The sequence below is a fragment of the Anastrepha ludens genome, chromosome 4 (assembly GCF_028408465.1).
Source record: "Anastrepha ludens isolate Willacy chromosome 4, idAnaLude1.1, whole genome shotgun sequence".
Classification (NCBI taxonomy): Eukaryota; Metazoa; Arthropoda; class Insecta; order Diptera; family Tephritidae; genus Anastrepha; species Anastrepha ludens.
In genome coordinates, this window is record NC_071500.1 from 116,629,540 (window position 1) to 116,654,004 (window position 24,465).

Below are 24,465 nucleotides of genomic sequence, written 5' to 3' on the forward strand. Positions count from 1 at the left end.
GATTACAATTAAATTTTTTGTTCGAGTCGCACGAACACGTAAACGGCGGCTCGCGGGCGGCTTGCGAAAAACCGTGTTTTGGACACGTCTCAACGCGATATGCTTCCGGAAGATCAGTTTTGCCGACATTGTCATTAGTTGTACCTAGTCTCCTTCCGACTGTGTTATACGGGTGGTCGATGATAATACAATAAAAACTGTGATATTATGTAAATCACGTACGTTAATGTGTACAAGACTAAGTGTGTATATATATATATGTATATTATATATATATATATGGAGCATCCCATGGTTCGTACGGGTCAGATCGTACGAATTTTTACAGTTTACAACTTCATTATAGACAAACCATAACTTTTTAAAACGAGTTATTTAGTGCACTAATACTGTGCGGTAGTTTTCTAAACGAAAACTATAAACCTGCTTTAAAATATTCGCATATCTTTGCAAAATAAAAAAAAAAAACACTATATGTATGTTCGTACGGGACAGCTCCAGTCTACCGCTACTCTGAGTTATAGTGAAATAAGTGAAATTTCAGCAAAACTAATAATATTAACAAGAAACACAACAAAAACATTTAAAACATATTAAGTTTAAATGACTTATAGTGTAAAAATGAAAATGTTCGTACGGGACAAATTGTTTTCGTACGGGACGCGTACGAAATTCAGCTCTTAAATTTTGATTTTAACGTTCTCTAAAGGGAAAATTTGATGCTATTGTTATCTTGAGCATGGCTTTTACATGTAACTTCGCGCCCATTTGCTAATATTTCGTGAAATTTGGATATTCCGGGTATAGGCTTGGACGATTCCCAGGGACGAACATCCCGAATTTTGTCAGCTATTTCGGATACAGAAATATAAAAAATGGATGTTGAAGGAACTAATGTGGCAGCAACTTTTGCGAAATCATTCGCGTTTTGGATTACAGTATTGCTTCCTTGGCAACGGGCTTTTGGATTAACAAGTCTTTTTATATTGCCACCGACTCCGTCTACAACTCCCTTACCATGGGAAGTGGCAAAATACTTCCATTCAAATTGTTTGCTATATCTTTCAGAGATATATACCAATAACGAGACCATATAACGATTTTTTAATTCAGAAGAAGGACCATCACTCTATATAACTTCTTTAATTCTTTCGCCATGACCTGCTGCAAAAATTGTATCATACAAATATGTTACGAAGGCGAATATACTGTCTTTATCTTTTTGCTTTGTATCAGAGCATATCACAAAAGTTTTACATTGTGCCATGAAAAATGAAGCAGCGGCAAAAAGAGTAACACATTCCCTGCTCTATAAAGCTGACTGCACCTCCTTTTGATATGCGCAAGAATAAGACATAGCAAAATCAATCTGAAGTATTCTTGCATGTTCATTATTTTTATCGCTTTGGAATGCTTGTGCTTGTACTCTTTTTATATTTATGTGATACACGACATATGGTAAATCGGATATAAGGTTTTCGTGTAACTCTTCACAACTGATTTCTTCTGTTTCAGTTTTACTCGTTGATCGTCTCCTTTTTTCCATTGCTTATAATTTATATTTTTTCCTGGTTCATAAGGTATTACTATTTTACTTCATTTCATTTATAGATTTATTCCTAACGTTATCAATACTAAGTCCAAGTTTTTTTGCCACACCCGCTACAACAGCCTTTTTTTAGTGGGTGAACTGGGTAGACTTCGCATACATTTCTGTACAGCCTTAGCATACGTTTGCTAACATTTGTATGGAAAACATTCAGATTCGCAATCACCAACAATATTTGAATCAGCCTCCCTGTCTTGGGTTTGGATCAAGTTTTTGGCTCTTTGGACTCTCTTTTTTTCTTTTTCGTACTTCTTCCTCTTCTGTATTTCTTCCTGGGTCATGGCTTCAGTTTTTCTTTTCCTCCACTGCTTCACTCTTTCTTTTTCGTTGTTTTTGAAATCTGGACCTTTTTTTCGTTTCTCGTCTATCCATTTTTTATAACGTGACACGCTTACTTACTTACTTAGGTGGCCATAACCACCCGTTACCGAGTTACGGCCGACCTCACTAGCTCTCTCCAGGCGCCTCTGCGCCGCGCGTGCCTTCTCCAATTCTGTATACCAAGCGAGCATAGGGTTTCCTCCACCTGGTCTTTCCACCGGAGCAATAGTCTTCCTCTTCGTCGGCTCCCTTGGACTTCGCGCTCGAACACCTTCTTTGCTGGAGCTTCTTCATCCATATGCACGACATGCCCTAGCCAACGCAGGCGTTGGATGGTGATGCGTTGAACTACGTCAATGTCGGCGTAGAGCTCATTCAGCTCGTGGTTCATTCTTGAACGGTAGTCTTCGCCAACGCGCACAGGACCGAAGATCTTACGAAGAACTTTTCTCTCGAACACCCCAAGAGCGGCTGCATCGCTTTGTGACGCTACCCATGCCTCTGTGCCATAAAGCAACACGGGTATGATGAGCGTCTTGTAAAGTGTTAGTTTGGTCATGCGAGAGAGGGCTCAACTACTCAATTGCTTACTTAGCCCATAGTAACACCTATTAGCAAGAGTGATTCTCCGTTTGATATCCAGGCTGATATCGTTGTTGCTGTTAACGGCGGTGCCAAGATAAATAAATTCTGGCACAACTTCGAAAGTATAGTTGTCCGCAATGACGTGCGTTCCTACACGCCGTGTGTTCCGCGTTGTAGACAACATATACTTCGTTTTACCCTCGTGACACGCTATGGCTGTTATTATTTTCACTAATTTTCTCCATTTTTTGGTTAAAAGAAAAACTTACATATATGCCGTGTGCGTACGGGACAAAATTTAATGACTGAAAATTGAACTTATTTGCGATGCAAACTGATCAATGCTTTACAAGTAAAAAGGCACCAGTAGTTTGCTTTAAATGTAAAGTAATAGAAACAAATAAGTTACTCGGATGAGCACAAAAATAACTGTACAGTGTTAAGTGCGCTCGTACGGGACATCATCGAACCATTTTTTTAAAAGAAGCATATCAGCGTTGTTCATAAATAAACTTTTTTTTTTAATATTACGTTTCAAAACGTAAAAGTTTGTTCTTTTAACACCAATTACACAGGCCGACAAAATTTAACCAACATTCAGACCCAGAAACCAGACTATATATTTCCGAAGGTTTATGATGCGCTGAATCCAAATCTGGCCTCAGAATTGCTCTATCAGCTCTGGTTTTCGAGATATCCTAACCTAAAAGTGCAAAAAACCCCATTTTTGCCCATATTTGAGGTTATGTAGCCTTGCAGATGTTTTCTTTCACCAAAATTAAAGGATGGCATCTTTAAATACAATCCTTCTTTTTTCAAATGGCGTTTTGTTTGCTCAAATATCATTTTTTTCGCAGAGATATCGCATTTTGAAATTTTCATGTTTCGAAATTTTCCTACACCTGAAAATCGATTAAGATAACATAGACATGATATATTCGATTACAGTTTATAAACAGTTTATATTAGCACTAAGTCAGTAGCCAGTAAGAACTTTTGTGTTCTTGACTAAAAAATGGAAATAAATAAATATTTACCTTCTGAACTGTCGCCATCGAGATCCATTTTAAAATACAGAAATTGTCAGTTAATTAGTATCGTACGTATATGTGTAAAGAATTTGTAAAACTTCCCAATACCAATCCAATACCCAATACCAATGATGTAAATTCTAGATTTTACTGTGTAAATTTCATGCGGTTATTTTTCACAATTTTCGACGTGGATTAGTAAGCATTCTGCTTACTTTACACCATAAAAAACTAGTACAATAGTTTTCTCGTCGCCGTTGTGCGCAAAATGGTTGAGCTAAATCGTCTAGTCACAGGCCGTGAGATTGAGGTAGCTTTGTATATTAGTAAAATTTTGCATGATCACCTTTTGGTAAAAACGGTGTGCTCGCATTAGAACCGGCACAATTTGAATGATTTTGGTTGTATTGGCAATGGAGTCAAGATATTCCAAACCACCACATTTCCGGTTCGATTTGGTTCAGATCCAGCACCAATGGGAAAAGAAAAAACAAATGATTGATACTTGTTCATGTATTAGCAAAAATTTTATTTTTTGACTCAACAGTAATATACTTATATACTTACATACTTACATACATATTCAAATCTCCAAATGCAAGTCTTACACATTTACTTTTTGTCCAAACGTACAAAATATATACAAAAATAATAATAATTTACGCATGTAGGTTATTCTCGGTGCATGCATTCATAAGGGCAGCGATTCATGCAGCCACACGCCATTTCCACCTTCCGCAAAGTCAGCCGCAGTGTGATCCTGGCCTCGCAAAATCCACTTGGTGGTAAGAAGTCCCTCCACGCCCACGGGACCACGCGCGTGGATTCTCGCCGTTGATATGCCCACCTCTGCACCCAAGCCGAACCTGAAACCATCGGCAAAACGCGAGCTAGCATTGTGGAAAACACAAGCGCTGTCAACCGATGTCAGGAACTGTTGTGCCGCAGAGTCTGTGAAAATAATGCAATAAAATCATTTCCCACAAGATTGTAAACCAAAATGTGTAAAAAACGTGCATGTGGTCTGTTTACTAAAAGGTATGTCCTTTTATGACATCATTTTGCATTGAGTGCATGCATAAATAACGCACTTAGCTGCGTGTGTATGTATGTACATATGTTTGTTCATGTGTATATGTGTGTACACTTGCATGCATACCTCACAGGTTCCTTATACGCAAAGCAATTGAAACTTTTTCAATCACTAGGCATACATACATACACGTACATATATGCAAACCGATTGATGTGTATAAACTTTGCAACACAATTTAACCACTTTCCCAGAGAATATTAAAAACGGACTCGGAATTCAATTACAGTAAAATAGTTTTTTGTTGCACAGCCATTCAAGCCCTAAAATTTGTAAATACAATAACGCGTGTAAAAGTGCTTTAATGGAAAATTCGTTTGGAAATACTAGGGTCACTTTATATTCTCTTCGTAATTGGTAATCATATTTTCAGCAGGTATTTCCTGCTAGCTTCCTTCGTATTCAACTAAATTTATCAATACCCATTCCACCCATTGACTAATTGCGTTGAGCTATTATCCCCACACACATTTTTCCCACGAAGTTCTAGTCGTACGTACCGTTTTCCGTGACAATGACATCGGTATGTCCGCTACCATATGTATGTATGTGCTCTATTGCTTCGTCGATATCCTTTACAATCTCAATACAACACTCCAGTGCTCCATACTCATGCTTTAGGCTTTTCGCTGCTGGAGGACCAAAGGTTAACTTCTGGCTAAGTCTTGGTCCCGAATAGATTTTGACACCCTCCCTCTTCAGCATGCGACAGACGTCGCTAAAGACACTGCCACTCATTAAGTCCTCGTGGATGAGAAGAGTCTCCATGGCATTGCAAGCTGAAACGACAGACACAGTCAGAACATGTTTGTACAAGTATGTCTGTAGAGTAAGCGCAAGTTAATGTAGAAAATTGAATAGAAGAAAGAATCAAAATGCGAGAAGACAGAGGTGTGCAGGTGACATACTACATCTGTACCATGTATGTACATACATAAGTGACGCACACTAAACCAACTTCTGCCGCATGTTGTAAAACCTTTGTCAACAGATGGTGCTCCTAGATATGAGAAAATGTGGGTTGCACGAGGTACTCGGGTACGTAACAGCATCGCGTCGGTTTAATGGTGTTTATAGGCAACTATCCAATTATAATTATGTATGTTTTACGTGTAGTGAGTGGTGCATGCGTAGGAAATCTGAAAATGAAGCTCAGCTGGAATACAGAATGTCGCTTCATGGGTGGCAATGAAGGTCAGTTCGTAAGTCGATGCCATGTGGATGTTGCAATTGTCGCTTTGCGTAGATACGGTGCCAACAACCGTAATGAAGTGCTGACAAAATTTTTAATTATGTGGAAATGGTGTTAACGGTTTTAATGGCATTAATGTGAAATATTACATAACTGTGACACAATTGAACGATACATTTTTGCAGAGACCTGCGTATAGTGGCGGGACGCACAGTCGCAAAACATTTCTTTATAATTATTCTGGTATTTACAATTTGTTGTTTACTATTTTTCTAATGGTTATGAAGTGGTGTGCACATTTTTAAATAGTGATAATGATATTTAATAACTAAAATTTTTTAAGGTTTAATGGAAATATATTATAATTTATAATTAGTGATTCTTTTCTATCTCAAATACTTGTCCACGGTTCTCAATAATCAAAACTAATACAAAGAAATAAATGCCTTTTTCTTTATCTATATCTGGAGTATGCCTATGAATTTGGAGTTTTTCAATAAAAAAATAAACATGTACTTTTATTTAAATTAACACAAAATCTGTTCTGCTTTTGAGCCCAACCTGCCATCGAGCAACTACCTCACATTTCTATAACTGTCTGCAAGATGAAAACATGTGGCTGCAAACACTGCTGATTTATTGACAAAATTAATTAATTATTGTAGAGTGGCAATCATTTTGCTAGTTTTTCTCTCGGCAATCAAACATTGTATTCGCTTTTATTAACTACATATTTCAGTTATTGACATATCTTCTGATTTTTTGTTTTTTGATAAATGGAGTACGAAGAGTGAAGAAAAAGTTAAGTTTGATCTTTAAGCGTATTTAGTTTCACGTAACTTGTGATAAAATAGAGTGTAAAAGCATTTTTGTTAATAACTTTTAATCGGCTAAAAGCACATCATTTTGCTCAGTCGGATTATTAATAATGGTGCCTACGTCATCGGTTGGCGTCCTCTCGGTTTTTTTGACAAAATTTCGGAGAATCTTTAATTATTTGCCCACAGAGAGAGCACAGTCCAATCTTTAATAATACGTCACATATGCATTAATTACCAATAAATCCACAAAATTAATCTACTCGTTGACATATGGCAGATCACCTGCAAAATTGACAATCTATCTATACTATTGTGAAAGGTTTAATTTAAAATGAAAATAAATAATGAATTATATTGGTGGAATATTTCGGTGTTTTGGTTTGTTTAATTATTATTAACGATATGAAGAAAAGACAAAGAGAAGGAATAGCTTTAATTGCGCAATTAGCTGCTAATAAGAAACTGTAGGAAATCCGCCGACGACGTTTACTGAGATTTCAAAAAATTATGGCAGCAATACGCATTCGAAATTCGATATTATTTTTTCTAATAAGTAATAAGAGGGCACACGTTTATGGACAGACGTTTTTTTTTGTGATATGAATGCATAATTAATAATACCTAACAAAGATTTTATTAGAATTATGTCTACAAACTTGTTATCTTTGCTGGCATCCATTTTATTTAGTTTTTACTTTGACGTTTTTCTTTACACTCGTAAAAATAATTGATCTATTATACAGAAAACACATGGTTGTATGTCAAAAAGTATGGTTATTATCTAGGGTTATTTTATAATCTCAGATTTTGGGAGAGAAATGTTGTATTAGAAATCTCGCTTTTTAATTACGGATTGGGAGTTAAGCACGAAAAAGTAGATCATCTACTTATATGTGAATGTATTATAAGAAAAGGGAAAGGGAGCCCCACTAACCTCCGGGTTTGAAAATGCAGTAAAAACACCATTTTAACATTTAAAGTTGAATGAACCAAAACCATTGGATTTTTTAATTAATACATTTTTAATTTACTCTTTTGCCTAATTCTTGGATAATCTAAGCTCTTTGAAAGAAATTCAGAAAGGAGTTGTTCATAGGGGAGGATTTGCACCCTGGAATAAATGGAAACGTGGGCGTGGGCAGGGTGAAAAAATACAAACAAAAATGGGAAATTATTTCAATGTGTTAACATATTATTTTCTAAAAAAAGCGGCGTAGACGAAAATTTGGAATAAAAATTGCAATTGACCGATTTTCATGAATTATTTAAAGCTTTGTACTCATTTTGACGCTTTCTAAAATATTTTTAAACGTACCTGCTGGATAGTCACATTTAGCGTCTCTGACTATCTTCAGTGCCTTGCGTAAATCGGCGTCTTTGTCAACGAAAACATGGCAGACACCTTCGGCGTGTCCCAACACTGGTATATGGACAGACTGCTCCTGAATGGATCGAACAAGTTCGGATGATCCACGTGGAATTATTAAATCAATATGATCTTCCATCGATAAAAGATCACTAATTTCCTCACGAGTCGATACCTACGAACATAAATCGCCATTTTGTTATTGTCAAGAAAATTCAATTTCTGATTTTTAGGCTTAATTTATTAGCGATATTAAAATTAGATGTAAAAAATACTTGGTTTAAGTAATTGAACAACAAAATATCTTTGCTCATAATAACGTACAAGTTTAGGTTCGACAAGTCCGCGGCTGCGTCAGTAAATTCGGCGGTCATAAAATTGACTTCAACCCACATTTTGAATTTTGATTAAAGTGTTTACTGTCGATGTGGCAAATATATCAACTGGTATATTATAATTGCCATAACAACTTTATCTCTTTAATCCGTTTCTTATGTGAAGCAATACATTTACTGCCTTACGGTTACAAATGTTTCTTATAAAAGTATTCTTTGGGCTGAAAATGCGCTTAAAATCTGGAGCTGAATTGCCAAATTTGCCACATTTTCAAACCAGACCAGCTAAAGGTCCAGTTATAGGTGCCATACCCATAACCTCATAAATCTGGGCAACCCTGTAGTCGATTAGAGATGTCGTAGTCATAACCGTAACCGTACAGACCAATTGAATTTAGGTTTTTCACCGTAACCATAACCAGCTGATTGTTGATTTGCTGCATTGTGGTATATAATTCATTAATATAGAATAAATTACTAATTTCCTCGTCACTGCTCCTGTTGTTATCTTGCCTTCAGTTTGCGTACTTTCAAAATGAACAAATAAATGACAGTGTATGTATATGAATATCAGCTGCTTATGGCTATGGCACCAATAATAGATGACAGTAAGTCAGGCACAAAATTTTAATTTTGAAAAGGTCCTAAAACTAGTGCCTAAAGCACCAAGTGGTCAACTAGCAGTTTAGAAGTGGGTGACAGAAGTTCGCATTAGCGACTAAGCAATACAAAATTTAGAAAAAGCATTGGTATTTAATTTAAAAAATATTTTTATTTTATTTTCTAAATGCTTGGGCAGGGGAGACGTAAATGCCCTTAAGGAATCCACTTTACCGAAAGAGGCACATACGTCTAACTGACGCACTAAACTACTTAGTATCCCAGCTGATTATTTATACTTTCGATATCTCTGGCAGGCTTTTGGAAAAGCCCGAACTCAAATATCTTAATATCGTCGATTACAGCCCTGGCCACCAAAAAAGAAAGTGAAGACCTCCTGGTAACTTCTCCTCTTAGAGACTATGAGTATTGTTGCATTTGTGCAGTACCCCCTGATGCATCCCGTAATTACCGTTACTGCAGCTTTGTTCAATCCTAAGAGTGTTTTAATTTTATTTTTGTCGAACCTTGACCATATTGACCTTAAGACCTTGTATTCTTCTCGCATGTAAATATGTATGTATACAGTAACAACGCAAATATTCGACTCTAGCCATTTAAACCAAATTTAAACTCACCAGGGAAACTGCGTTTTCCGCTCCAACTGTTGAAAGCGCTTCCTTGACCAACTCCATCAAGGCTTTATTGCTGTTAGAAGCTTCTTTACCACCTTTAAGTAAAAGACCGTTGGCAGAGGCCATTGCCAAAGCAGCTACCTGAGGTAATGAATCAGGGCGGGATTCGAAAATAACTAAAAGTACTCCGATAGGTACTGTGACTTGCTTCAATTCCAGATTGTCTGCTAGACGTGTGTGTCGCAGGACGCGTCCAACATTCTGAAAACCCATATAACATTTTTTTAATTACTAATACTTTATCTACATCTGCTAGTTGTGAGTGAAGTTTCTTACTCGGGTTTTCTCTATTTGCTAAATATTTCATGCATTTACTATAAGTAGGGTTCTCTCAATATTGCTTTCCTTACCGTTCAAAATTAGAATTTGACTTACGGCAAAAATATTTAGCAGAGCATTAGATACTATATTTAGCTTTCCCAAACTCAAAAATGGTTTCATTTTACATTTCCACCTCAATTTTGTACAAAATCCTGATCTTAAAGGAAACCACAATTGTTTAAATAAAAATCGGATTTGGTGTTCGAAAATCATTCAAGTATTCATATTTTTAATATTATTTTACAATTCTATCTCTTCGTATCAAAATTGAAAATGTTTGGAATTGTAAAATACACAGCATGTCAAATCGTGCAGTGATTGAATTTTTATTCCTGGAAGGCTGAAAACCAGAAGAAAATTAATGAACGAATGTTAAAAGTATACTCGTATAAGTATATTCGCCATCAATTAGTACAGTAAAAAGATAGTTTGCTGAATTTAAACATGGTCGTAAAAACTTTAAGGACTATTCACGTCAATAACAGCAGCAACACCAGAAATCGTAGAAAAAATACGAGAAAATCGTTAAGTGACTGAAAGAGATTTAGTAGAAGCCCTGGGCATCTCATGGCAGCGTAAGCAATATTTTGATAGAAGTATTGAATTTCAGAATGAGTGTCACGTTCGCTAACAATGGGACGAAACCACATTCGAATGTGACTTTCTCAGCAACATTTTTAGCGTTTTCGAAAGAATAAAGTGGATTTTGTGTGTGAATGAGACTTGGATCTATCACCCCGATATTAAATCAAACCTGGCTAAAGAGTGGTGTGAACCTGGTTCTTCTACTCCGAAACGAGGTCGTGTTCAGAAATCGGCCATTAGCGTCAGGTTTTTGGGATGCGAGAAGAATTTTATTCGTGGATTACTTGCAAACTAGTAAAACAATAAATTCTTACTATTATTGTAACCTTTTAGACCTTCAGAAGGGAAAAGTTCGTGAAAAAATACCCAGTTTGCAAAGGAAAACAATTATTTTCATCACGAAAATGCACCGTGTCACAAGAGCATTTGGACAATGTCTAAAATCGATGGATTAAAGATCGCATTGTTGGAGCATCCACTGTATTCACAAGATTTGGCCCCTAACGACTTCCATCTGATTCCAGACCAAAAAAAATTCATTCGTGGAAAGCGTTTTTCATCAAATGATGAGGTCATAACAGCTATGAAAGCATATTTTATGGCCCTTCCATATTCTCACATCAGAGATGGAATTTATAAATTGGAATCGCTTTGGAACAAGTGTATTGATGTTCAGGGAAACCATACTGAAAAATATAGTGTATCAAACATTAAAATTGTGTTTTTCTTATCGAACCGCAAAACTCATTGTACAACATAGTATACCCTGTAATTGGTCTTTCTCAGTTCTCACTTCAATATAAAAATATATGCTTATATAGCTTTTTTAATTTTCTAGTTAAATACTGACTTCAGTGTTCTGTCAGGCTAGTGGGGATTTAATTGAAAAGGGGACCTCTGTTCAACATAAAGCATTTTGAGTCATAAGCAAAAAGTTTCACTGCAGATGTAAGCCAGTACACGCACATACATACATGCTTTCATATATGTATATCTAAACCCTCGTTTATAGCAGTAATTTCGATCGCTCACCTTATGACTGGATTCGGCAATCTGCTTCAATCCGATAGACAAATTCTTCAATTTAGCAGAATTCAAGGACAAACGTGACAGTAGTGGTTTCGCAAGACCGTGGCGTTTCGCCTCAGCTAAGTCCTTTGCATTCGCTTGCAGAATGAATTCCTCCCTGCTTACCAATAAATCAGCCAAATGGTTAACTGCATTGGCTCGTTGTTCCGGAGTTAGCGCCTGCATCTGTCTACTGCCAACGCGCGCTACAGAAGCACAAAAAATAGCAAAAATAGTAATGGTGTAAAATCAAAATAAAACTGAGAAATACTTAAACCAATTGGCGTTGCCAAATAGCGTCGTAAATCGCAAGAATGTGCGATATGTATGTGTCTACAAATGTTCATCACTTTTATATGAAACTATTCGTGTAAACAGATGTGTACTTATTCCAAAGCTAGTTTGTCTATGAAAATCATTGTGCGGATAATAAAATATGTGGCATTTACATATCTACTTATACGAGCGAAGATGTCCTTAGTTATAAATACAAGCTGAAGAACCGCATTCATTTCATGCATAGCGCTGCCACATTGGTTGCATTTTACTGAAGATGGTATTTTTGGTTTTAAAGGAACTTGCTTAATAGAAACACAGTCCTGGGTTCGTGATATATTGTATCGAAACATATATGTATTAGGTGAAGTGAAAATCTCTGATTTTTTTTTCACCAGATTCCATATCTCAAGATGTTCATACAGGGTGGGCCAAATAAGACCTACTAATGTTTAACCCAAATAACTTTTGCAATAATCATTTATTTTGGTTAACTGCTTTTATACATTAAATATATTTTATGGAAATTATGTATAAAATATTACATCAGACAAATGTCCACCATTTTTCTCGATACAAAGATTGGCTCTTTTTAACGCGTTTTCCACTACACCACATAATGTTTCTGGTTGAAGGCTCAGTATTTCGTCTCGAATATTTTGCTGCAGCTGTCTAATAGCCTCTGGTTTATTAAGATACACTTTGTCTTTTAAATATCCCCATAAAAAGAAGTCAGGCGCAATCAAATCTGGCGAACGAGGTGGCAAAGGGAAATCTGATTTTTGGAAATCAGACGTTCGCCAAAAATTTCACGCAGCAGGTCCATAGTTTGCGCAGTTGTTCCATCTTGTTGAAACCACAAATTAGGATACTGCTCCGCCATTGGCCGCAAAAAGTTTTCAATCAATGTTCTGTAAGAAGCTCCTGAAATCGATTCCGGCCCTGACCGATAATTCTAGTGGCCATAACACCGCACCAAACAGTACATTTAGATGGGTGCAACTGAGCCATATGTGCGTCAGGGGGTATATGAATCTTCTAAAGCAAATTATTCGACTGGACGTAACGGAACTGTACAGTTTCTGCACTGGACGTGCTGGTACGATAATAAAGTAAAGAAAAACGCCGGGACATTCCAAAAAATATTTTTATTTTACGCAGAAATCACAAATTATTTTTAATTATTTCTTATTACGACACTCCCAGGCTTATCCAAATCAGCAATCTCGGGGTCACGCCCTATGTAAATATCATAATTCCAGACAAAACCCTCTTCTGTGCACAGTTTATAGATTTTCAAGCCGTATTTATGAGCTTTTGATGGGTTGTATTGACGGAAAGATATCCTGCCTCTAAACGGCGTTATCGACTCGTCAATGACGATACATTCACCAGGTGCTAGTAAGCTCTTCCAGTTATTGATAACAAGGTCCAAAAGTGGTTTTATTTTGTATAGACGTTCGTTTTGATCCCTGGGAGCTTCATTATCAATAAAGTGCCAGCAACGTAATATTGACGAGAACCGATTATATGACATGTTTACGTTGTGAAATATTGGACTTGTCGGTCAGTTTTGCATTTTTGTATTGGGACAGGGAACGTGTTAAATATGTGGGTATTCTTACACATAAAGGGTAACGTGTTTAGCGACCCAAAATCACCCTGAAAATAACTTTTTCTTAGGTGCATTCAATGATACCAAAATGTATAAAATAGCTTTATGTTCGGATTAGACGGACTTGCAGCGGACAGTCTCATTCCTTCCGTCACTTTATGCATTCTGGTATATCTCGCTCATCCTGGATGGAGATGTTGGATTAAAAAATCCAATGTAAATGAAATAAAACATGTCTGAAAATTCGTTCTTACCATTTTCGGCCAGGACGTCTACGGGAGTCGAGAAACCTTCTGTAGACTCAGTGAAAAATGTTCCTACTTTCCGGCCAGCAATTATAGTTTTAATGGCCTTTTCTTGCATACCGTTACAAATCACAACACTAACACCACGATCCAGCGCCCACGTAGCTGCTTTCACTTTCGAGTCCATGCCGCCAGTGCCAACCTGTAGTAAAATAATAAAATGTGGCATAAATATACATTCACATATATTTTTATGTACTTGTCGGATGTAAGCGATTCGTACAGCTACGAAATTGTAGTTAAACTCCAATAAATTCAAATAGATAGAACCTTAATATCCGTAATATCTTATGAATATGTATGTTACATAGTTATTTAAAATTTATGGTATTGGGAAAGAGATATTCCACATCAATTGAGAGCTTAATATACGATTTTTGAAAATGCATATGTATATGTTAGAAGAAATAATTAAAGCAAAGATGAACGGTATGGAAATTCGACTTCTGTAAAGTTTTCGTAAATAAAATGATAACTCCCGGCTACATAAATATGTACATATTATAGTCTTAAGTCAATACTCGTCATTTTCAGCCTTTCTTTCTACTTTTAACATAGTCAGAAAGTATTACTAATTCATTTTATAAGTGTCTTATGTCATCTTATGATTAAAAAATAGGAATATATGCACGCATATATATATTTAATACATATTTACGATTATATTTTCAAAGTAGTGGCTTGTGCCAGTAGCCAAGAGAATTACCTTAGATTTTTTGCCAAACTCGATGACATGTCGGTCATTTGAGGTATAAGTGTGCATTAGTTTAGCTCCATCTTCCCATGGAGGTTTGTTGTAAATTCCATCTACGTCGGACATTAGAATTAATAAGTCCGCCTGCACCTCTGCTGAAAGCATAGCGGCTAAGCTATCATTATCTTTAATGGCGATTCCCTGAAAGCAAAACCAGACCACAACTCAGTTACTGAATTTTATTGTAAATGTATACATGAGTATGTATGTATATATAAGTGAACCGCTTACGAAATTGAAAACGCTTAAAACCCCGTATTTCCTTAGAAACTAGCTTATTAAGAAATCTCAATGAACTAATTAATTCAAGTGCGGTGGGATAAACATCATTGCCCGTTATGTTGTCAGGAACCGAATTACCAAATCTGAAGAAAGCGACGTGGAACTGCTCCTGAATAAGGCCTGGTTTTTCCGAATTTATGTATGTCAATGATTTTGGGCGGTTTGATTTTTAGGCATTTGAATTCAAATTTCAGATTTTTTTGATTTATTGTCATGAATAATATATAATAAAATATCGGGTGTGTTTTTAGCTGCATATCTTTTTTTGAAGCTCAAAAGTCAAATCTTTTTCATTTATCAGCATTCATGATATAAAAATGGGGTGTTTTTTTAGATGCATGAGAACTATCGATATCGATAACTATAGTTTAACAGCTGAGAATGGCAAACTATGTTAACATTTTTGTTCAGTAAGGATTGGAAAGTCATCATGAACCATTTAACGCCAGAAAAACGCTTCAAAATTGTGGAAATTTACTTTGAAAAGAATAAATCAGATCTCGAAGTTCATAGAGTACTGATGGCATCATAGGTCCTTATTCTTTCGAAATGAGGAAGAAGCTGCCGTCGCAGTCAATGACGAGCACTAACGAGCTATGCAGACAGAATTTTTTTTCCAAAAATTAATCAGCTAAAGATGGCGCAGATTGCCATACAATCCGCTTAACAATCGATTTATTGCGTTGCCCATATAGGTCATCCAGGTAAAATGAGTTCGAATGAGTGATCACAGAGGCTGCAGCGAACCTAAATAGGCCAAAAGCAATAATGCTGCTCCTTTTAGTTCATACGTCCCTATTAAATCTCAGAGGGGTCATTCCAGGGACCTCAATGATAACTTAAGAGCGACGAATTTAAAGAGATGATACTACAGCAGGACCACTACTTGTATACTTTCATATTTCAGCAAGTATTAAATTTAAGAGAAATATTTTGCAAGCGAGAAAATATAGAGCTTCCAAACTGTCCGCAAAATTTTATTAAATGCGCTCATAAAACCAGATCGCTTACCCTAGAAGTTAGCTGCATAAGCTCCTTTTGTTTCCACGCTGTAGGGAAAAACAAGAAAACCCGTTTACCTTTTTCGATCCAACTGGTAGGTCGTCGTCTTTCAAGAACATTGGCGGCGAGACGGCATCATTGGTGTTGATGATTGGAACAATATTAAGGCTAATAAGTTCGGAAAGTGTGCAAAATAAGTTATTGCGCGTTTCCTCGTTATAGAAATCCGGTTTTGTTACTAGAACCTGGAATCCAAAAAGTATTTGGTATTATTAATATTATTGATTTGAAATTTCGTATTATACCTGAGCAATTTTTACGCCATATTGAGCGAACATAGCATCATACAGCGACATAAGTCCCGATTGGCCTACGGCAGCAGCTGCTCTCGGTTCAAGCAACGTACCCTGCTCCTGTAATAATTAAAAGCTTTAAGTATTTATTTAAAAACTTAGATTTTTAGAAAACTGTTTTCGTTCAACTTACTGTGCGTGTCGGATCTTTTGGCGACAGAGTTTCCCGCATTGATAGAGACATAAGCAGTTCCTGAGCTAATTTTTGACTGCCGAATGCTACAGCGCCACTTGTAACCATCATGACTTCGCGACCTTCCAAGTGGCACTCAGCAACCTAAAAAACCGAAACAAATACTTTATTAATGCAAGAACATCATAGTAGAAAAAAGTAAAAAGTGCGAATAAAGACTGAATTCACACTTCATCTTTCAATTTTTATAACTTTAAATTCCAAACTGGTCAATTAAGAAAAAAATTAGAATTCTTAATTATGATATATACATTTTCGGTTTTCCTTGATACCAGGAGAGACTTTATATTAAATGAAATGTATTAATGTGGGATTGGTAGACGTACAAAGGCTACTAAAAGTACACAAAACTTTTAGGCAATAATTTAAATGCATCTTTACATATTTAACGAACTTAATTAAAATGAGCATCACTGACCGAACGAAAAGGGCTCTCAACTAAACGTTAAAAAACGGTCATACGTTTATTTTTAACATCAAATTAAACAAACAGTTGAAAGTTTGTTAACAAGTAAACTCGACTTTTATCTGCATGGCTGGAAATAGAATCCCACATTAATAAATACCTTAAAAAGTAAAGAAGCGAAAATTAGCCGCGTCCGAAAAAAGTGGTTAACGACCAAAACTACTTTTCTAGAAAAGTGCGTTTAAAGTTCCTAAGCAAAGTTGGAGCAAAAATTACAGAAGCCATTTTTATCTCAAAAAAACTCATATGTCCGAAAAATTTCATTCGAAGTAAATTTATTTTTGTAATTGCAAAAAAATTTATTTAACTTCGGTCTGATGGCATTAAATTTTTTTCTGGAAGCGTTCACATATATGTTTGTGCCCGGTAATGATACCAAATGGCAAATTCAATATGGCGGTCGCAATATCAAAGAGTTGTCCTAAGGTGATCAAAGTGAGTCCGCCATCTTGGATACGCTATTTTAAATTTCGAAATACTGATATCACCGACAATGCATTTTTATGAGCATAGCTCAATTGTAGTTTAGTAATTTTGTAAGATTCATGCTTTAATTTGAGAATAGATTGAAGTCTCCAGCTCGTCAGTTTTTGTTAAAAATTGGTGTAAAAAAACCAAAAAATACGTTCTTCTGGGTTTTTACCTCAGCTTTTTTCAATAACCCCTACATGATAGACAGATTTTGATCCCACAAGATCTCTGATTCAGTGAATAAAAATACATCGTAAACCAATCTCACGGTGGTCGCCGTAGCCGAATGGGTTGATGCGTGACTACCATGTAAATAAAAATTTATTCCTTATGCTTTTTTCTTAAATTTTTCATTCATAAAAACATAAAGGCAAATGCAATGCGTGCATACAATTTTGAGCATACGTGTACATACATACAAATGCAACAGTTTTTTAATTAAATGCCTATTGCCTTGAATTAATAACTAATATTGCGCATTATTCTTCTTCCAATTCACAGACGGAAATGATGTGCCTATATACATATGTGAGTATTTGTAAAAGCATGTTCTAAAAGTGAGCATAACTTGCAGGGTCATAAATTAAATTTGCCGTACTCTCAATACTCTTGCATGCCTTGACCTTGGCATTTAAATATGTGCGTGCATAAGCAAAAATCAATGGAATAGTTTGAGGCCACATAATTCATTCCTTTCAAAAGCGCATATCCATAATGTTGATTTATGCGCTATAACGGCCATCGATGAGATCTAATACCAATACTCGTATATAATACCTATACATGCATATGTATGCCAACATCTGTTATAACTATGTAGGTACATATGGACATATGAAACCACTTATGGTTTGCAAATGGGCTAAGCAAATCGAAAAACCTTTTCTGGGTCGAAATTTAATGTTGTTTTGTTTTTGACCTTCCTTTAGACGCACCTAATCCAGTTGATACAAGTGATTATGTTTTGCTTGATAATGATTATGTATCAAACCTTAATCCTTATTTGGTATTTAAATATTTGCTGAAAGTTTTACATTGTTTATGAAATAATAAATAGTCTAATGTTTCCCACCCGAAAGGAACGGGAGTTAAATTTAGTGGTTAAGAATCAATGGATCCACGTCCCTTCGCCTGGGGAAGTGGAATAGCATAATTCAAGCAGAGGTTCCCGGTATACGGGAAGCTAGCAGGATAATCAGAAATCATTCACAACAACTATCAAAAACACGTAGATATTTTTTCAGATAGTCATGCCATTTTGGCTAAAAAGTCACCAACAACCACTTTAAAAATTGTCAGACAATGCAAAGAAGAATTAAATGCCTTAGCACGCACGACAGACATCACTCTCATCTGAGTACTTGGTAGAATCATAGAAGGAAATGAGAAAGCTGATAAGCTGGTAAGACAGGGGGCTTCCTTTAGAGTATCCGAAGTGGTAGCAGTGGACTTTGCCCGAAGCTTCTACAAAGGAAGATCTTTTTGCAATTCCAGAAACAGGCTGTTGACAGATGGACCAATACCGATACCTGCAAAAAAGCGAAGGAGACGTGCCAGATTACAACAAGTCCTGTTAAGAAAGCAAAGAACATCTTCAGAATTACAATACGTCACCAATAACCGGCCATTGCCCTATCGGAGACCATACTAAGACAATGCGGTGGCCGTATAACGATAAAGGTAAAAGGTGCAACCAAGAATTTTCTATGGAGACAATCTTCCACTATACCTGTATGTGTGAGTGCCCAAGTCTGGGTGTTCTACGACAAAGAATGCTGGGGAAATTCTCGATGAACAACTTGGTATAAATTACCGGAAAGAAAATAGATGGCATAGGCAGATTTATATTCAAATCAAGACGGTTGGCCCAAAGAACGGCAGTGGTTCTACTAATGGTGTAAAAAAAGGACACCTTTTGTGCTAATTGAGTCTGGGGTGTGTCAGTCAGTCTCCCAAGTGAGAGTATTTCTGTCATGGAAAAGCTTCATTTAAAAAACCAGATGCCATTCGAAGACGGTATGAGACTGTAGGTTATTTCATTTGTAAGACAACATGAGGATACACACCACACGTTGGAGAAGAAGCTAAGTTAAACATCCAACAGAGGAAGTACGCACCGATTATACAATGTATAATGGGAACTGGTACGGCCCCTGTCCGGCATTGGAAAACAGAGAACGCATCGTCTTAGATCCCACGTATGGCCTTAGACAGCCCCCCAGCCACATCAGGGGTAGTCGAGTCCTGTAAATCCAGGCTGAACTATGTCGGTAGACATAATAGCCTGGTACTAACATGGGTCCCAGGATACGTGGGTATCTTAGGTAACGAGACCTGTGACTTCTTAGCTAAGATGGGCTCTGAGGCCAACTTCTTTGGCCCAAAACCCGTATTGCCACTCTCTTCTACGGCCATCAAAGCTATGGTTATCAAATGGGTAACTACAACCCACAAGCGACCTTGGCAGGCTGAGAGAGGCTGCAGATAGATTAAACTTATGCTACCTGTCATGTCCGATCGACTGTCACAAACCCTTCTGTCATTAAGCAGAGGGGAGCACAGACGGCTGGTTGGACTGATGACGGTCCTTTTTCTGTGGGCGAAGCATATGGAAAGGTTGGGCATCTCAGACAGTGTACTCTGCCTAGCTTGTGCAGATGAGGATGAGACGGCGGATCTCTTCCTGTGTGTTTGTCCCGCCTTCGCTCGAATCAGGTTTGAGGCCTTTGGCACTGATGTGTTAAGAAGCGACCATCTTGGCTCCTTGGCACCACAAAATTTACTCAGATTTCTTCAGAGATCGGGTAGATTTAAAGAAATCCAATGGACAATGGATTAATATCTGAATGCTGTACTTGCTAGTTGTCCCGACAAAAAAAAAAAAATGCTTGCACGCACGAACAAACAGGCGACGCTAATTCTGAACTTTTTGGATTAAATTTGCCTACATTTATATATAACTTTCGGAAGGGGTCATTTATATTTTTCAGATAAAATTCAACCATAAGTTAGACCAACTTCAGCAGCTCATTTTTAATCGGTTATTTAATAGGACTATGAATAAGTTCGTGCGGTTTTACAACAGATGGCGTAACTTGATTATTATTCCATCGATCCATATTTCCAAACATTCATTGGAGAGCTACTGTCGTAAGGCACAAACGTCAGTATAAGTTTTTTATTTGAAGCGTAAACAACAATATTTTTACCACACTTGAAAATGTCGAATTTCGTGCCAAATAATGTGTTTTTGCGGGGAATTCTTCTTCATTATTTTAATATGAAGAAAAAAGCAGCCGAAAGTCATCTTATCTTGGTGGAAGTTTATGGTGAGCATGCTCTATCTGAGCGAACGTGCCAGAAGTGGTTTGCACGCTTTAAAAGTGGTGATTTTGGCTTGGAAGACGAAGAACGCGAGGGTGCGCCGCCAAAGTTCATGGATACCGAATTGGAGGAATTGCTCGATCAAGATCCGGCTCAAACGCAAGAAGAGGTTGCAAAAACTTTGGGAGTTGATCAATCAACCATTTCCAAACGTTTAAAAGCCATGGGAATGATCCGAAAGGTAGGCCATTGGGTGCCGTATGAATTGAAGCCAAGAGACGTTGAACGCCGTTTTATGGCATGCGAACAACTGCTTCAACGGCACAAAAGAAAGGGTTTTTTGCATCGAATTGTGACTGGCGATGAAAAGTGGGTCCATTACGACAATCCAAAACGTCGGGCAACGTATGGATACCCTGGCCATGCTTCAACATCGACGTCGGCGCAGAATATTCATGGCCTGAAGGTTATGCTGTGTATCTGGTGGGACCAGCTGGGTGTTGTGTATTATGAGCTACTGAAACCGAATGAAACGATTACGGGGGATGTCTACCGACGACAATTGATGCGTTTGAGCCGAGCACTGCGAGAAAAACGGCCGCAATACGCCGATAGACACGACAAAGTTATTTTGCAACATGACAATGCTCGGCCACATGTTGCACAAGTGGTCAAAACATACTTAGAAACGCTCAAATGGGATGTCCTACCCCACCCGCCGTATAGTCCAGACCTTGCGCCATCCGATTACTATCTCTTCCGATCGATGCAACATGGCCTGGCTGACCAGCACTTCCGTAATTACGATGAAGTCAAAAAATGGATCGATTCGTGGATTGCGGCAAAACCGACCGAATTTTTCACAAAGGGAATCCGTGAATTGCCAGAAAGAAGATGGGAAAAAGTAGTAGTAAGCGATGGACAATATTTTGAATATTAAATTTGTAACCATTTTACGTCAATAAAGTTTCAAATTTCGAAAAAAACCGCACGAACTTATTCATAGTCCGATTTGGCTCCTAATCTAACTCTGTTCTTTAAAAATATGAAATTTCTTCCAACTGATTTCTGAAAATAATAACATAAACTTCTTACGTACTCTCTGATCATTATTGCAAACATAATTGCATTTTTGTGATCGCATTGTCAGAGGACTTGAAAATTTGCAGTCGTATAGAGGACATAGAGGCAGCCGCCGTAGCCGAATGGGTTGGTACACGACTACCATTCGGAGAACATAGGTTCGAATCTCCGAGAAACACCAAAATGAAGAAAAAGCTTTTTCTAATTGCGATCGCCCCTCGTCAGGCAATGACAAACCTTCGAGTGTATTTCTGCCAAGAAAAGGCTCCTCATAAACACCGTTTGCCATTCGGAGTCGGCTTTAAACTGTAGGTCCCTCCATTTGTGGAACAACACCAAGACGCATGCCACAAATAGGAGGAGGAGGAGCTCGGCCAAACACCCAAAAAGAGTATACAATTATATATTGCATATATATACATATATACATATGTACGAGTATATAGAGGACGTAGCTGCCTGCATAAGAATTCAAGAGGGCTTAACAAGATTGATGTGAGGATAACTCCTTACCTCTTAGTGCTGGTAAATGCCAGCACTTGTCCTTCAATAGACGCAAAGTTGTGATTGATTTCGATTATAAGTTGGGCCGTACCACCCTCACAAAAATGTATAAAAGAAGGGCCTTAGATCGAAAATGTAATTTCCTAAGCATGTAGACTTTATGATTATCAAGTCTAGATCTATGCTTGGCTTTGTTGTAAGGAATTCAAAGAAGTTAGATCAAATCTCGAATATTGTAACGTTGTCTGGGATCCATTCTATTGTATATCGACTCATCTTTAAGAATTGGAAGTTTCAGAAACGTTTCACTAGATTTGCCATTCATTCCCTTCGTTGCCTTTTGTTAGCATTGCCAACATTAGAAATACGAAGAAAATTTTCATCGGTAATGTTTATAAGGGACATAGCCACGAATCATAAATGAGCAGTATGTTCCACTTACCTAATTACAGGGCTTATTTTAGTCATAATGAACCGCTTACACATTATATAAGGCAGTTTAACCCATTTTGTAAAAATTTAGATATATTCTCTAACTTAAGAGAGACTTTCAAGTCAAAGCTTAATCTGGAGATACACTTTTTGAATTGTGAGTAATGTATCTCACTGCATTGTTTACCATATATTATATTATATTTAGTATTAGTAATTTCGTAACGTTTTCATATTTTCTTTCATTTTACAACGATTTGTTTGCTGTGTGGCAAAGGGTAAGTATTCATTCCATATAACTCTTTCTGTTCTACAAAACTAAGTTAATTGTATTTTCGACTTATTTAATTTTCTATTAGTTTTAAGGAAATGGAATACCCAGGAGGAAAATATCAACATTTTCGACACCTGATCTTCTTTGCTTTTCATAGAGGTCAAAAAGCTGCCGAAGCAGACCGGGACATTTGCGATAGTATGTATGGAGAAGGTGTTATAGGCAACATTACAGCACAGATATGGTTTGCAAACTTGGCGTCTTTGACGTCGATGGCACGTCCCGCAGCGGAAGACCTTCTGAATTCGAATTCTTCAGTATCAAGATCATGATATGTGTTTGGTGGGACTGGGAGGGCATGGTGCACTGGAAAATGCTCGAAAAGAATGCTACGGTCAACAAGGAGCTCTACCTTGCCCAGCTACGCCGCGTGAATGATTCTATTTGACTGTATTATAGTCAAAATATTATTTATGTTCGTTGTAGATTTCGCAAGTTATAATGAATAAAAAAACTTCCTCTTAGGTCAAATATTCATACTGTTAAATTTTGTTTTAAAATGCATTCATTGCAAAAAAAAAACATGACATTTAGAAAAACTCCGAATGAATTATTGAAATCAGTAGGTCATTATTCATTTAGAAACTAACTAAATTTCATCAAACTCTCACAACTCCTCTATTTTTCCCGATTTTTAAATAGTAACATCACACTTTGCTAATAGGTACATATGCATGTAGACTTTTATGCATTTCAGAGCCAAGTAAAACACTGAAGGAAAAACAATCAACCACCTGTATTTACTTCGAGCGCAATACCTGTAAGACTTTCACCTAACCAAAGTACTTCTAATTAAATTCATTCACGATCTAACGACTTAATTAATTTACTATTCAAGTTATAGTCTATCACTTACACGCTCACACATTCTGTATAAACAAGGCTTTTAGAAAAGAAAGTAAGAGGTGCGCATATATATATATATATATATATATATATTGTATATATACATTTGTGTACCGAGGGTCTGGAGGGATTTTGTGTACTAATGTAACAATCACGAAAAGTGATATATTGGTACAATAGTTTTTCATTAATAAGTTTTTAATTGCTAAATAATGATTTAAGTTGGATTTTTTCTTTGTCTAACTTTGGGACACCTAACCAAAGCTCTATTTAAGTGAAGTTTATACTTTATATTCGTCATATTTATTTATAATTAAATGAACTATTTTGAAAAATTGACGATAAATAATTTAGAGAGGCATTAGCAAGCGGTAAGCCTTATGTTTATTTAGTGCTTATCAATATTCTATCTCTTCATAAGTTTGTTTCTATTTTGAGTGGTGTTGGGTTAAGAGTGTTTGTATTGACTTTTATTAAATATATTTATTTATTTATTCAGTGATATCATATTCACAATCTTACAGACCAGCGTTAAAAATTTAGTGAGTATAATGTACATGACATACAGTATATCTAATGGAAGCGTGACCCGCTAATTCAAAC

At 36.7% G+C, this 24,465-nt stretch overlaps 1 protein-coding gene across 1 annotated transcript in view; it reads right to left on the bottom strand.

The window, feature by feature from the left end:
• Positions 1-4,044: 4,044 nt before the first annotated feature.
• The window catches only part of LOC128860787 (delta-1-pyrroline-5-carboxylate synthase), a 52,241-nt gene continuing 31,820 nt past the window's right edge, over positions 4,045-24,465 (bottom strand). The window contains exons 3-12 of the mRNA XM_054098532.1: positions 16,343-16,486; positions 16,162-16,269; positions 15,934-16,101; positions 14,525-14,713; positions 13,768-13,960; positions 11,587-11,828; positions 9,592-9,849; positions 7,968-8,193; positions 5,140-5,418; positions 4,045-4,497 (exon numbers count right to left, since the gene is read on the bottom strand). Of these exons, the coding sequence (XP_053954507.1) occupies positions 4,238-4,497; positions 5,140-5,418; positions 7,968-8,193; positions 9,592-9,849; positions 11,587-11,828; positions 13,768-13,960; positions 14,525-14,713; positions 15,934-16,101; positions 16,162-16,269; positions 16,343-16,486 (2,067 nt within the window). The 3' untranslated portion in view covers positions 4,045-4,237. The remainder of the gene's footprint in view (positions 4,498-5,139; positions 5,419-7,967; positions 8,194-9,591; positions 9,850-11,586; positions 11,829-13,767; positions 13,961-14,524; positions 14,714-15,933; positions 16,102-16,161; positions 16,270-16,342; positions 16,487-24,465) is intronic.